This window comes from Protopterus annectens, chromosome 6.part0, assembly GCF_019279795.1.
Source record: "Protopterus annectens isolate FY-2018-M chromosome 6.part0, PAN1.0, whole genome shotgun sequence".
NCBI classification, from domain to species: Eukaryota; Metazoa; Chordata; order Ceratodontiformes; family Protopteridae; genus Protopterus; species Protopterus annectens.
The window spans coordinates 804,246,837-804,263,688 of record NC_056737.1 but is presented as its reverse complement, the minus strand read 5'-3'; the positions used below and the strand labels follow the sequence as shown (position 1 = coordinate 804,263,688).

The window sequence follows — 16,852 nt, the reverse complement described above, 5'->3', positions numbered from 1 at the left end:
CTTTCATATTCAATTATGTTGTCCCTTATTTGAATAATAAATGTATATCTACTTCCATGGTAGCAGCTCAGGTTTTTTTTTTTTTTTTTTTTTTTTAAGTATTCTATAATTTTTAGCATTTTAAAGTTTCTGTTTTTTTAGTCTGATGGAAGTCCTGCTAAATCAGTAAATACATGTTTATGTAGGCAAATAGCACCTAACTATTTTCATTACCATTGTTTTTCTCTAGACCCAGTCATTGTTTTGAAGAATGTGAAATTTGTAGCAAAAGCAAGCAGGATGCAAAACTATGAGGACAAAAATCATAAAATTCTTTCAGTGCTGAAAAGCTACTTGGATCCTTGGAAAGAAATACCTACAAATGATGGAACCAGCTAAGGTGGAAAATGTTAAACAGGTGCTTTAAATGAGGGCTAAATGTGTATAGTAACAAAGAAGGCTTCACCTACAGTATCTTCTTTCATTAAGCACTTGAGGCTGGCACATTTTCTAAAATAATTTTCAAACAGTGAAATTAAGTCCATTTCATCAGTGCCTTAGGAACTTCTACTTGTGTTGATACCTTTTAAATATAAACTTAAGCAAGTACCTACATCACTACTGATGTTGCAGACAGAGGATCTTTCAGAATAGTCTTGAAAGTTAAGGAACTCTGAGCCAGAGGCTTCTTTTCTGGAGGAGTTGTCACTCTCCCTGCTACTAGTGACTTGTGTCCAGTTGTAAAAGGGCTAGTTCCACTACTCCAGTACTACAATCAAATGATTAGTAGAAGTTAGCAGTGGGCATCACTTCAACTTTTTGAATTTGCTCCTGAACCTCGTTTGAGTCTAGCAGCCTGGGGAATGTCATGTTGTTTCCAGACAGTTATATTTTAACTCAGGAGTTACCAAATGTAAGGAGATGTCAATGCGAAATAGAACTTGTAACAACAAAAAAACTGACAACATTACACGCTTAACGAATCACCGCGTTTTTCATCTATTCGTACAGACTTCATCACTCAGGAGTTATTTACTTTTCTTGTCCAGTTTAATCCCACTATATATTTGGGGTGTTTTGATCTGCCGCGGTGGTGTAGCGGTAGCATTGTTGCCTCACAGCAAGAGGTTCTCCCGTTCAATTCTCGGCTAGAGTGCGGGGAGTGCCTTCTGTGTGGAGTCTGCATGTCCTCCCCGCGGTTGGGTGGCCTTCGAAAGACATGCGTAAATGGGTGTGCCTTCATTGAAGGTTGGACGTCGAGCTGGCACCTCGGCGTTCATGAAAATCTACTGCCAATCATTAGCGGACCGGAGTTCCGCTGTGGTGACCCCTAACCGGGAAAAGCCGAAAGCAAACAACATATATTTGGGGTGTTTTCAGTGGCTAACCAGAGTTATGTATATTGACTAGGGATAATTTTCAGTGATACTGGAGAAATTTTCTTCATCTTGTGGTGTTGATATCTCTCAGACTGTCAGGATGTTACAAGTGGATGTATAACACCGTGCTGGAGACCACAGCAGTGTGGTTGATAGAAATGTATATTTTGAAGTTACAGAAAAAAATCTGCATTTGACTTCAGAGAAAATATTTATGACAATAACCAGCCATTGTTACAAGATGAGGCATTTCCTTAAATACTTGTTCTGATAGTTTGTTCCTTAAAACCTTTGTTTTTTAATGTTCTTGTGGAATTAGGAATTCTAGGAGTACATGAAGGATGTCAGGAGTATCAATAGTGGGAAAGATTATCCAGAATTCAGCTCAGGGCAGATGAGCAAGTCTGTGACACTCTGGGAAGTGATAGAATTGCATAGTACTGGTTTGAAAAAAGTAATATGCCCAGTCCAAGACTGGGTATAACTCTGTAATGCAAGAAGCAAGTTAAATTTGCAGTTCTGGTCATTGGGACATGCATTTGCAAGGTGAAAGTACTTTTTGGCTTATTTATTTTCTCTTTTTTATTTTCATCAGAAATCCAAAGGAAATGAAAGGAACAGGAAGGGTAGTTTTAGGAATGGGGACAGAAGAACAAGGAACACAGTTTGGGCAATTATACCATAGGTTATGGTTGTCAGCATTTAAATTAACAGATATTTTACAAAATCATCTTACATTTTCAATACTGAAATCTGTTTTAGCCTTTCTAACTTTGTTCACCGTGATCAGCATCATAAGAGGATTCCCTGTACATACAAAGCTTGGACCAGAACCTTGAATCATCAAAAAAAACTAAAACTTTTTCTGCTTGTTTAAAACGCTTCTTTTAATTAGTAGTATGATATAAACGATTTCTAGTAGGTTGTCTTTTTTTCTTGTTAAAAATACATCTTTGAAGTCGCATTGTGATACTAACATTTTCTAGTTAGTTGTTCTTGACTGTTGCATTATTCTTCAGGCATCTGTTACAAGTTACCTAGAAACCGTGAGCTACCCTGCAAAAAATCCCACTTGAGCCTCTCTCTATATACTGTGGCAACCATTTTCCATGTCTTCTCATAAAGGTGTTTGTTTGAGTTAAATTGCCAAACTGCGTAGTCTGTCTTCTGGATTGTCTGTGGTACAACAACAACTTCTGGGTTCATTACCAGGGTAGATGCGCTTGAATGTGAAATATGAAAAATCTTGTGTGTGCCATGTAAAAACTCTAAGCAGAAATAATACCAATGCTATTGAAAGAGCTAACAAGTACATGTCTGTGTTATTACCAATTAATTGTTCCTCAGCATAAGCTTCCTCCCTGTGACAGTGTGTATTTGGAATGGGATTGATCACATTCCGCTGCCTTCTATAGATACGTGAAATCAATGTTTACTTGGGGTTTCCCCATCAACATTTACCTCCGGATATCCAGACTTAGGGTATTCGTGTAACCTAACAACTTACCCACCAATAAATATCTCTTCCAGGTAATATTTGTGATAATTCTTCATTCCATGAGACAATTCCCCTAACACCGAAATCCATTCTTGAACTTTCAAAAGGGATAACACCACCCTCTTTAACTAGTTTGGCCTCAAATTGCAACTCTAGGCAGAAGATTCTTAATCAACGGGTATAGTTTTATTAGTTGCATAAATTTCATTTTGGGTCCCTGTAACCATTTAATGAGAGTTTCTGCGTACCACTCTTAATTAACTTATCTAGCCAAGTTATTGTTGGGATCTCTAACTCAGTAGACTTCTGTAATGCCTTTTGCCCTACTCCATCCAATGGCCCAACATGCAGGCAAAAGAAGTTGGATAATTCAATATCCATCCTTATTGATTTGTCATAGTAGTCATTTCAGCCCTCAGCCTTGGATATACTGTGAACCAGCTGTTTTATATAGTCTTTGCCTGTAAGTATTCTTTATTCTTTTAAATGAAATTGCTCTTACAACCACCAAGAGATGGAGCAATTGGTAATTATAAGAAGATGAAACACAGTAGTCTTCTGGTGCATAGGCTGGATTCTTATTCACCACTTTTTGGTATGGTTTCAACTTTCCTTCACTTAGCCTGAATTCCTGCTTTAATCTGGTCCTGACCGCTCTCAGATCAATCTCAGAATACCTAGTAATTGATTTTGTCCACTCAGTGGAGAAAATCTTGGTATGTCTGATACAATGCGAACAGCCAGTGTTTGAAACCTGTGATTTGGCTACATTGACCTTGAAGGTGGAGATGAAATTGAACCTCCTCAATAGATATGTAGGGAGTGAAACAATGCTTTATATTTAGGCTTTCCTTTCTGCTCATTAATCAATAGTTGAGACAGAGTTCCATATCCCAAATCTTTTTTCAGTCCTTGCACCATTTTCTCAGTTCACAGACTTAAAAAATTCCTGCAGTATGAATAGGTATTCCATAACCAGCATGATGTCCTCAAAAAGGTCTGTCAGATTTCTTTTTTTAATGAACTCCGACAACTTTGCAAATGGTACTGTAAGCTTTTGTGAAGATGCAGTGAGTCAGTCATCCCAATAAGGAGACAATGACATTTCTAACATTCAAGGATTAGGAATTTCTGTGAAGGCTTCCTTCACAGAAGCAAAAACAAGCCAGTGGATGGACTGTAAAATGTCTTTATTTATAGATTAGGACCTGGAAGCAAGCAAAACTGATCTGTTTCATAATACAGTCAGCTTATTTTTCTGATTTAATACACTTGTAAGAGCAGCAGCATTTATATATTATTACAAGTAACCATAGCAACAGTAATACCAGTTATGTTTGAACCTAAGAAACATCAATAAAAATCAGTAAATACAGTGCATTATATAATGATCCAATATTACTGAATTAAGCACACAAAATAATATCACATTGGTAAAGAAGACTATATTTATATAAACAAAAAAAATAAAGTGAGTGGGCATGACATGCAGATTACCCCTACTACAGGGTTACCCTAGATTCATAGGTCCTTACCAGGCTATTGATCTGTGGGGATCCTTAGAAGCCTAGCCGCACATTCCCAAGACATTTTAGCCATTGTACCTTAAGTACCAATAACCCAGGTCTCTTGTATTTTTACTATGAATAGCTCAGAGCTGGGTAGACATTTACATGCTAGCCCTAGCCATAAGGGACAAAAGTACCAAACCGAGGTGAACTTGCAATTTCCTATCCATTCATCCAGATTATGCTTGAATAGGGTACAAGACTTCTTTTACTTTATGTGGGGAGGAAGATGATTCCAGAGAAGTGTAGTTTCTGTGATACATTATCTATCCCTCCATGTTCCATTTATGTTGCCATAGAGATTAAGATTGGACATGGAATGTGCAGTAGGTCTGAAAGGATGGGATTGGTTGAGGCTTTGTAAGCAAGGCAGAGATCGTCCCTAAGTAGTCTGTAAGATGCCAAGAAGAGAGACAGCTTTGAGACAGTCAATGTATCTTTTAAGATTTAGGACCTTTAATTTTCTTGGTAAGAAAGCTTTGAGGTCATTCTGGATGTGTCAAGCTTTGGGACAGGTGCATACTAAAAGGGGGTATTGTACTTCATGATCGAAGTAATAATTACTAAATACAGTGGAATGATCACATCCCCTGTCCTGATCACTATACCTTCATTAATCAGCTGTGCAATGAAAATGGAAGTTTTTACAATAGTGGACACACACTGATTGAATGACAACTCATTGTTTACATAGGTTCCCAAGTTCATAACTACTAGCTCAATTTTTGGGATTGCATTATCAATGTCATAGTTGTAGGGGACATCGTGCTTGCCAAAGAATATTATTATACATTTTTTTGGCATTTAGTTTTAGGCCAGGGTTTTGACACCAGCTACTTTTTGGGTAACATTCTCTTGAAGAATCTTGGTGTCTTCTGAAGAGTTTATGGTGACACCAGTCATCTGCAAACTTGGTCAGCCATAAACCCTAACATTAGCTTTGAACTCTGAGAGGTAAATGCCAAAAAGAAAATTGGCCTGATGATGAACTCTGAGGTACACAGTTAGCAACAGGTCTTATGGAAGAGATAGAAATAACCGGTCTAATTTTCTGGGTTCTGTTAGTGAGTCAGTTTTCTATCCAATGTGTTTCATATGGATTTACATTTAGCTATGTGAATTTATCAACTGTATCCGAGGATGAAGAATGGAAAGGCTGTTGGCCCAGATGACATACCAATGGAAGCATGGAGGTGCTTAGGAGAAATGGCAGTGGAATTTCTAACTAGATTGTTTAATGAAATTTTGGAAAGTCAGAGGATGCCTGAGGAGTGGAGAAAAAGTGTTTTGGTACCTATCTTTAAGAATAAGGGTGATGTGCAGAGCTGCAGTAACTACAGAGGGATAAAACTGATTAGTCACAGCTTGAAGTTCTGGGAAAGAGTAGTGGAAGCAAGGTTAAGAAGGGAGGTGATGATTAGTGATCAGCAGTATGGTTTCATGCCAGGAAAGAGCACTACAGATGCAATGTTTGCTCTGAGAGTGTTGTTGGAGAAATACAGAGAAGGTCAGAAGGAGTTGCATTGTGTCTTTGTAGACTTGGAGAAAGCATATGACAGGGTGCCTAGAGAAGAGTTGTGGTATTGTATGAGGAAGTCGGGAGTGGCAGAGAAGTATGTAAGAGTGGTACAGGATATGTACGAGGGTAGTGTGACAGTGGTGAGGACTGCAGTGGGAGTGACAGATCCATTTAAGGTGGAGGTGGGATTACATCAAGGATCAGCTCTGAGTCCTTTCTTATTTGCAGTGGTGATGGACAGGTTGACAAATGAGATCAGACAGGAGGCCCCGTGGACTATGAGGTTTGCAGATGACATTGTGATCTGTAGTGAGAGTAGGAATCAGGTTGAGGTGACTCTGGAGAGGTGGAGATATGCTCTAGAGAGCAGAGGAATGAAGGTCAGCAGGGCTAAGACAGAATATATGTGTGTAAATGAGAGGGAGGGTAGAGGAATGGTGAGGATGCAGGGAGTAGAGTTGGTAAAGGTGGACGAGTTTAAGTACTTGGGATCAACAGTTCAGAGTAATGGTGAATGTGGAAGAGAGTACAGGCAGGGTGGAATGGGTGGAGAAGAGTGTCAGGAGTGATTTGTGACAGACGGGTACCAGTAAGAGTGAAAGGGAAGGTCTACAAGAGGGTAGTGAGACCAGCTATGTTATATGGGTTGGAGACAGTGGCATTGACAAAAAGGCAGGAGTCAGAGCTGGATGTGGCATAGTTAAAGATGTTAAGATTTGCACTCGGTGTGACTAGGATGGATAGGATTAGGAATCAGTATATTAGAGGGTCAGCTCATGTTGGACAGTTTGGAGACAAAGCAAGAGAAACGAGATTGCGTTGGTTTGGACATGTGCTGAGGAGGGATGATGGGTATATTGGGAAAAAGATGCTAAGGATGGAGCTGCCAGGTAAGAGGAATAGAGGAAGGCCTAAGATAAGGTTTATGGACGTGGTGAGAGAGGACATGCAGGCGGTTGGTGTGACAGAGCAAGATGCAGTGGATAGGAAGAAATGGAAAGAGATGATCCGCTGTGGCGACCCCTAACGGGAAAAGCCGAAAGAGAATGATGATGATGATGATGATCCGAGTGTGGGATGATGTTGAACACCTTTGCAAGATCTAGGTATGAGGTGTGTACCGATTTTCCCTCATCCACTACTTCAGTAATTTTCTTGAAGAAGTTAGCCAGAGTCTGCCGTTGACAAGCACTTCTTTGGTCAAGGGTTTAGACTGCCTTTGTCCTTATTAATTCCATAATGACCTTCCCATAACCTTATGAGATTGGTTAGAAGTATGAGTCTATAAATTACCCAGGTCCATTGACATTCCAGCTTTGAGTAGAGTGTCGACTGTTGCTGTTCTCTATTCGTCTGGCATAAAACCTGTTTGCAGGCTGATATTGAATAGCCTGTGTATGGGTTTTGACAACTCCTGTTTCAGTCTGGCAAGTAGGAATCCTCGTATGTTACCTGACTCCACAAAAGGAGTGTTCTTAGCCTTGGACAGACCTTTGAGGATTTGTTCTTGGGAAATTTTAGGTGTGTGTGTGTGTGTGTGTGTGTGTGTGTATGCTGGTATGTGATCTGGGAATGTCGGGAGGAGCGAGGAATGGGATTAAGGGAGAGATAAATTTATCTGCTAGTAGACTGATTATGTCCCCTGGGTCTGAGTATGCAATATCATTTACTGTTATCTCTGCACAGTGCTGAGCATCATTTCTGAGATTTCTAAAATTGTTAAAGAAGGCTTTTTGCTTGTCTTTTGTCCGAGTGGTTATGTTTACCTCATATTTGGCTAGCTTTGGTTGATTTGATCAGGGGTCCAGGATTCCCTGGTAAATTTAGCAAGAGTGGTTTTGTCATCTAGAGAGTTATATTTATTTTTATGTGCAATGAGCTTTTTTCTTTTATTGTAGAACAAGTTTATATTTTGATTCTCCCATAGGAGTCTATTTTTAAATCTGGCATTATATTTACTTTGAAGGGGGACAGATACAGCTATGCATCTAATTAGATATGTTCACAGGAGATTACTAGGCTAACAGCTTAAAAGCTTATAAACTTTATAAGTCTAGCCAGTGTAACACAATTTTACCCAGTATATGGCACCTAGGGGCAAGAGAATGGCATGGGTTTGTGCCTATGCCTTAAGTATCTTACAGATTGCCCTTGTCCATAAGGGACATATGCACTACCCTAGGTGTGAATTTGCGATTCCCCATCCATTGATCCAAACTGCATTTGAAGAGTGCCAAGGAAAGGCTCTGCTTAATGCGAATGGGAAGCTTGTTCCAAAGAAGGGGCAATATCTGAGACATATCTGTCTCACCAGCACATTTTGTTCGAGTCATTCACTAAGTTTAGATCTCTAGCTTGAGTAACCCTCATGCTGTCTGACTTTCAGATGTGTAGCAACTCCATCAGGGCTGGATTTGAGCACCTTGTAGGTCAGGCATAGGCCACCCCTTAGTAGTCAGAAGGAGACAGAGTAAAAGATAGGGCTTATAGTCTATTTGCATATGACATGTTGTTTACACCCTGTATTTTCTTTGTGAGAACATTTGCTGTCACTATAGCTGCTGTAAGTGCCTGTCAAGTACATACCAAATGACACATTGCACTAGATTATTGGTCTGAGGGCTGAGTTCAGTGGGAATATAATTTCCTTAGATCTGGATGCCATACTTTTACTTATAAGTTGTGCCACATAGAAAGGCTTACTCATCATGTGTATAGACTTTGGTGGTAAAGGATTCCACTTACTCAGAGGAGTCCTCTAGTTTAAATGGGATGTTGAATTTGGCCAAGTCATTGCTCAGTTTTAGTAGATTAGCTTTAGCATAATCTCTGAATACCAAGTTATTGCAGGATGCTTCCAGACTCCATCTTATGGTGAATGTGACTGATTTATGATCCAACCTACCAAGGGAGGAAGTTACAACTGGTAGTGAACAGAGCTGTCCCCATAACACTAAGAAACAAGACCAGGATTTTGTCACCTCCTAGTTAGGGTGTGGAGTGTGGACTAGATGGTCTAGTGGGTTTGTACTTATCAAGTCCAGAAATCTATGGGCATACATGATAGGGGATGTACAAGTCTCACAGTTTTGGAGGGGTAGTTGAAATCCTCTTCGAGAATTGTAATTTGGCGAATGCGTAAGGTCTCCATGCTTGTCAGGTAAGAGGTATTGGCTAAGGGGGACATGGAAAGGGTGCTATAGTTGGCTATGATGTGATATGGGTCTTGTTAATGGTAAGTTGGACATGGAGGAATTCTAAGTCGTCATCCTATTTGATGAGTCAGAAGGTGAATTTTTATTTTACATGTATAGATTCACCTCTGCCTTTAGTGACTTCATCTAGTGCAGGGGGCCTGAATGTGTGGTAGGTGCAGAAACCTTGCACTGACATTTGTTCTCAATGGTCTTGAACAAGGTCTCCATAACAATGCATGTACTAATGTATTCCAGGGTAAGGAATGCCTGAAGGGAGTGGAGTGTTTTGTTAAGTTTTGTATCATTGAACAGTAGTACCGTTGTTATCCAAATTATGTATTGTTATATTGGAAGCTTTTGAAGAATGACATTGCCTAAAAAAGCACTATGGTGGTGGACAAGGTCTTTGCCAATGTATGAAAACCTTGGGGGAATAGGTGCAAGCTTAGGTGCAGGCTATCCTTAGCAAAGAAGATAGGACTGTTAACCATCTCCTTCCAAGATGAAATATATTAGATCCCCTTTTAATGATGCCAGAAACTATGCCAATTATTGAAGTAATTTTTTTTGTTTGTATTGCAGCATCAATCTCAATGCAAGCAAACTGCTGCCTAAGGCTAGGTTAATACCTGCCTCAGGCACACATTCTGAGAAGTCCATCATGCCTCTCTTTATGTAGTCCAGGGAAGTACATCTTAAGTCATCTATGTCTACATTCACTGTGACTGATTGATATTTGCACTTGTGGTGCAAGGACTTGAGTGCATGTGTGTTATGTGAAGAATCATGGCACCGTATGGGCAACTGACCATGACTCTTTCGTTGCACAGCTTTGTGAGTGACACATCAGCTGTCGCCAGCCATGGAGTTTTCTTGGCAAGTAGGGAATTGAAGTAGATTGCCAGGGCTTTCTTCCATACCACATGCAAACCTAGGGATAATTTAGATTCACCAGTCTGCCTACCTCATGTCTTTAGGAGGTGGGTGAAACTGGAGTATCAGAAACTGATATGGAGCTGCCACAGAGAAGGCAGCCTTGAAAATCAAATTGGAAAATGTCTTGTAAGGCAGCTGTGCTATTCAGTGTTCTGCTTTGCCAACATTTACCGGTAGTTAATTCCTGTTCATGTTAGGAATTCACTGAAGCAGCGACCCTCTTATTCAAACATCTGCTATCACACTGTATTTTACTTGCTGTTTGTGGTGGACTTCCAAACACAAGAGAATTAGGAACAAGATGTACTTCATTTAATAGTCATTCCCCCCGTTTATGGTTCTAGATTATACTTCCTTGTTCTTAGGAGGATATCTGCTTAAAAAAATCTGACTTGACTGACATCCACCTGATGGCTGTTTCTTATTCAAATTGACATTCCTACTACACTGATCCTTGTATTTGAACATCAAATAATATGGTGGGTACCTAATGCAAGTCTACCTAACTGTTCATATTGGGTGTCAGAAAAACCCAGCCTAGTTAGGGTGTATGCAGATAAGATGTCAAGAGTTGTAAGTTGTAACATGTTAATTTTAATTTATACCTAATGTCTTTGATTTTTAAAATATCTGCTTGCATGTGGTCTGTGAAGAAGCTTTCTTAACAATGAGGGAATAACCTATTTTTTTTCAGCATGCACATGTGAAATATCCAGTATTTGTAACTATTGTAGATGTAAATTGAAGGTATCTGAACATTCATAATTTAATTTCATGTCTTGTTTCTTTCTTAACTTTAAAGGTTTTCTTGGTTACACAAGTGGTGTATCCTTTTTCTTTATGATCTTCTTTGCTCTAGTGGTAAGTTTTTGGATTTATGCTATTGTTTAATCTGCAACTCAGTTTCTGTCTAGGGTCATGCACATTTTACATTTTATTTTTACTAAGATTGTATCATTTCAGTTACCTGTTTGACTAAGGCATTGCATGTGTGTACTTCTATACTGATGTTTCTTTTTAGTTTTACAAAAAACGTATAATTTCAGTTACCTGTTTGACTAAGGGATTGCATGTGTATACTTCTACACTGATGATTCTTTTTTTTATTTTTACAAAAAGCGTATCATTTCAGTTACCTGTTTGACTAAGGGATTGCATGTGTATACTTCTACACTGATGATTCTTTTTTTATTTTTACAAAAAATGTATCATTTCAGTTACCCGTTTGACAAAGGCATTGCATGTGTATACTTCTACATGGATGCTTAATACCCAGTCATCTGCTGCATCCTGATGCCCTTTCTTGATCTCCAGGAGTAATTGCAATGACTGATCAGCTTAACCAGACTGGGATCACAACCAGTCCCTCTATAACAGCCGGACACATTTATTCATTATAGTTGGTGGGCAGAAGGGAAATCAGGGCTCTCTTATGTACTGTCATTCATTCTGCACATGGATTTTTTGTTTTGCTTTACTTTTTTTTTTTTTTTTTCTCATGCCTTGTACAGGATTTGCAGTATCGTCATTTCAGTTGATGTGCTGCCCACCCACATATCTTGAACTGTGGTTGATTCTCTTGCATTCCTTTGCACTTTTCTGGTTGGGTTAGAATCCTTGGCTTCTTCTGTGGGCTGTAACTGTGTAGGGAAAAAATTACTTCTGATAGGAGAGCAAGGAAATGCTGCTCAACACTTTGTCTCCCCTTGCCACTCAGTCCACTGATTAAGCTCAGGGCACTAGTGTCATAGACAGGGCCTATCACTGTAATCTGGTTGCCTTTTTGAATATATTAGAATAAGGACATACATGCTTACCTATACAGTGCTTTGGGCCTAGAGCTATCTAAGAAAAGTGATTCATTTAATGGAAATTCATACACCCTATTTCCAAACTAAGCATCCAGACTTCTTTTAAAACAATCCAGTCTCTTTACAGGTCTTATATGTACAGGTAGATTATTCCAGAGATGGGTCATCTTAACAGTAATAAACAAGTGTCTAACACAACGTTCACCCATTCTGGTGAGAATTTTCAAATTACTGTGCTTGAAAGTTCTTAAACTGTTATTAACTTCACCATCCAACATAGTTTGTAAACTAATATAATGAAACATTTTAAATTCAAGTGTAAATTTGCCACATAAATATCTGTAACTGATAGAAAATGGTTTCTTGTATTTATACCTGGTGTAATAATCAGAATGTTTCAAGGAGACTATCGGGCCATGGTGGTACAGTGGTTAGCATTGCCGCCTCACAGCAAGAGGTTCTCCCGTTCAATTCTCGGCTGGAGTGCATTCTCTGAAGTCTGCATGTCCTGTCCGCAGTCGAGTGACGTTAAAAGACATGAAGGTAGGTGCAAATGGGTGTGCCTTCTTTGAAGGTTGGGCATCGGGCTGCCCACTCGGTACCGTAAAAATCCACTGCCAATCATTAGCGGACCGGAGTTCCGCTGTGGCGACCCCCTAACCGGGAAAAGCCGAAAGACTTTTTTTTTCCCAAGGAGTCTATCCTTTTTGTAAATCTCCTTTGAATCCATACAAAAAGTTATATTCTGTTCAGTAATAAAGCATATGTAAGTTTTAAATAATTTATTTTATTTTTATTATTTTTTATTTTTGTTAAGTCAAATAAATTGTCTGACATGTAAAGGGAAGTGTTTTATATATTTCTAAAACTGTTATTCCCTCACTTTAGCATAGTAGTGCCTGGTACACTGGCAATTCTCAAGTGTGATTCACTCACTGAGTTGGCTAATTCCTACTTATTTTTTTAAACATCTTCATTGAATTTTCACTTGTGACGTAAGCAAACCTTACATTTATATAAAAGTAATCAAACCATATTAACAAATTCACATTTACAAACATTCTACATCACATACACTGTTCTAAGGAACGATACATAAATTATTCACTTCTTGCCCTTTCTTAAACCTCATTCCTCCTTCAAAACATTTTTCTGCATGTATTGTTCCCACAGTTTCCCATTTTTTATGTAATTTACTTCTACCCTTTTCTAAAGATCCCGCTTCCTGTTCTTTTCTCTCAGTTACAATATTCACTACTTCAAGTATAGTTGGTTTAGATTTTGATTTCCATTTTCTAGTAATTGCTTTTTTGGCAGCCATCAGAAATAAATTTAACAAGGACTTACTATGTCTAGGAAATTCAGATTCTGTATCCAAGATTAGAAAAATAATTTCCTTAGTGGGTCTCATTTGCTCATCCAGCATTCCTGCCAGATTACTCTGTAGGGAATTTTTAATGTCTGTCAACTCATTACACTCCCAAAACATATATTCTTAGTTACTGCTTTCTTCCCCATCACACCTCACATTTGTCATCTACCTCAAGAAAAATTCTTTGGCATCTGCTTGGGGTACAAAAGTGTCTATGCAAATACTTCTAAGCAAAAATCCAAAATTTTCCAGACTCTGTTGCATATTTGATGGTCATACATACGTTCTCCCATTGTTTCTTTGTGAATTGCATAGCTAATCTCTCTTCCCATTCTTTTCTGACGACTTTTGATTGATTCCTGTAGTTGTCATGCAATATTTTATATGCTCTAGTAATTATCCCTTTTTAACAGCAGCTTCTGTTATAGGTTCAATTAAAAACAACCAGTGCAGGTCTTTCATTTAAGATTCCCCTATCCATTTCTTTTTGTCTGTACTCTGATGTCAATCCCTGGTATGGAAGGTAATCACTAGCCTGCAATTCAAATGTCTTCTTGGCCTCCTTTCATTATGTTACATTTACGTCACTAATTTTCTGTTCCCAATACTTTGATTCCTTTGCCAACTTCCTCTATTAAATTCCAGCACACACTCGTCTATCCTCTGCACCCTGCTAATTGCAGTCTTCCCTATCACCAGAATCTCCTTTCTCCATTCACATGTTGACTTAGTTCTTAGTATACTTATTGTGGTAGAATTCCTGTTACAGCTATGTATTTTTTCAGCTAAATATATTTTCTGAAGTATGCTTTCTTAATTACTTGTCATGCCTTGTTTATACCCCAAAATCATTAGTTTCATTCTGTTTCATTAGTCTGGCTGCTTGAAAGGAGAACTGTTTTTAAAGAAGTAGAACTATTTTAAGACCCTGGTCATTAGATGAATGTATGTAAAAATCCATTGTTTGGCCTGTTTAATTTAGAGAGTATAAACTAAGAAAACCCTTTCATTTAAATGCAAAATATCCTAATGCTGTTGTAGACTAAAGCATCTATGCTTATCTCTTGCTATGGTAGTGGCCTCCATTCACCATGCTGTGATATACCTTGGGGAATGAGTTTCAGGTGGAGGGAGTTTTCAGCATTTTGCTTGTCCCGCCACGTGAAAATTACCAAGTGGAGGCCTGATGGTGCAAAGACTCAGTCTCACCAAAGGAAGAAAGTCATGATCTCATACTTAACCTGCTGCTATGCTCACTCTGAGACAGAGATTGAGTGATTGATTTATTTATGTATTTTTACATTTGTTGACCGGGATAGTCTAACTGGATTTATGTCCATTTTCAGTAGAGTCCCGGGGTGATAAGCTCCAAGAGATTACTAGACTACTAACATACAGGTACTAGTTGTTATTCAGTTAAATACTACAAATTTTAAACAGTTCAGGAATCTTCACAGTTTATACAAAAAACATGTTACAAGATGAAAGGATAAAATGGCTACTAATGTGTTCTGCATTAATGTGATAGCTAAATCCTTTTCTTGATAGACTGCTCTCTTGATAATCTGACACAGATGTAGTCTTGAAACTGCAGAATAGAACATAGAGCATGCAAAATTTGGAGGCTGAGAGAAGTAGCAGAAATAACATTAGAAAAGAAAAATATAAAATACTGAAAAAATAAATATGGCATTCTGTTTTGAAAAAGGTACAGTTAGCACTACTGCTCCATTTGAAATTTGAAACAATTTCCTGTTCCCAGTTTAATCTACTTAAAATTGGCCACATAGTAAATCAGAACACAGTGATTTAATGAGGTTTATACAATAGGAATGTATCTATTTTGCCTTTAAATTGGGTGTCTCCTGTTTCAGCATTATTGTATATTACTTATTCCTCATTGGTTGTAAAGATCCTGTGGAAGGTGTTTCTCTCAACTACTAAATAATCACAGCAGTCAGTGACAGGATAACTTCAAATTTTGGCATAATTGTGCCATCGGATAACAAGATATTTTAAAATGCCGTATTCTCTTTCAGTGCTAAGGTATTACATTAGCTTTCCACACAGCACTGTATTGTGTGTTAACCACTGTATCCCAATAATGTCTAGTTCTTTTAGCATTTCAGAGTTCATCCACTTCCATGACCTTAAAGCAGTGGAACTGTTTGATCACCATAGTGACGTCATGTACAGAAATTGATCCATTTCCAACATCTACTTCTTTTAGTGCCTCCTTAGAAGACATTTTCACCAGATTCAGTTGCTGATCAAAGTGTTCTTGTCACCTGTCAACATAAAGTCAGCATTTTTGCACCCTTGCTGAGAGCAGCCTGGGGCCTGGGTAATATCCTGCCTCCCCCTCCCTTGAGTCACAAGATGGATTACCTGAACCTCTGTGAGACCATCCAAAAGTCATTAATTTTGGCTTTTCCAGGCTATTCATACACCTTGGCCTTTACTTCAACAACTACCATTATTGCGACCTTCTCGGCTTGTCAGTACCTGCCTATAAAATCTGAGCCCTTCCCCCACTAGTGGTAGTGCAAAGAAGACCACTTTTTTCAACCTGTCAACTTCCTCATTGTTTTTGTCTATCAGCAGGTGTTACGGTTACTGCCATTGCAAGTACCAACCACCATTTCACCCCAGCTCATTGCCACTGCCATAATTATTAAGGTTTTGTCTAGGGTCCCTTTAGACTTTGCATCCATGGCCTTCCCAAGTGTATATGAGAAGCTGTTTTGGAAACAGGATATGAAGTCATCTCACACAAAAGTATTGACTGGGTGTTCCCAAGACACCCTCACCAGGATTTTGGATTTATTGTTTCTAATCAACCACTGCCCCAGCTGTCTGACTCAATTCACCAATAAATGTTGATCAACTAATGGTTCCTTACTCAAATATCTGAAATATTTGGTCTCAGATCTGATGACATGACTACAGAATCAGTATCTGACCTTTGGCCCATGGTAATCTTATATCAAGTACATTTATGTGAATCCTTATATTCAAATTCTGGTACATAGTAGCAGAGAAAATATATATTCTTATTGCAGCAATGGGGGGGGGACAGAACTGATTTTGCCTAAATATTTTCTTCAGCTGGATGATTTCCATTTTGTGAAACATACTTAAATAGTAAACAGTCCAATACTCAAAAATATCCAGTCAGAAGTTAAAGTCCTTTATAATGACAACTTATTGACTAGTGCTATATTAAAACTCGTAATATTGAATGCAGAATCCTGAAATGTCAAAGTGCTGAAACATTACAGTGTTGATGAAGTACTTGCACCTGCCAATAGCATGCGTGTACTTCATATGAATACTGTGCCAGCATAAAGTCATTAAAAAACAATGTCATTCTCTGGTTACTGAAACTTAGAAAAAAGCTCTTACATGGGTTCTTCAGGGGGGAACAAGTCCAGTATTCTACATATGTAGGGAACTAGGTATTTTGATTTCAGCATTTTAACATTTCAGCATTTTGACATTTTGATATTGCACATTTAGTATTTTAACTTTCAGTGTTTTGTTTTTCTGTAAGTTGAAATATGATACATGTTGCAAAAAATAAGAATAACAAA

General features: G+C 38.4%; 1 protein-coding gene across 1 annotated transcript in view; it reads left to right on the top strand.

Annotated features, from left to right (window-relative positions):
- SLC38A6 (solute carrier family 38 member 6) overlaps positions 1-16,852 on the top strand; it is a 1,040,054-nt gene that overhangs the window by 748,692 nt on the left and 274,510 nt on the right. The window contains 1 exon segment of the mRNA XM_044074482.1: positions 10,879-10,937. Within this exon segment, the coding sequence (XP_043930417.1) occupies positions 10,879-10,937 (59 nt within the window).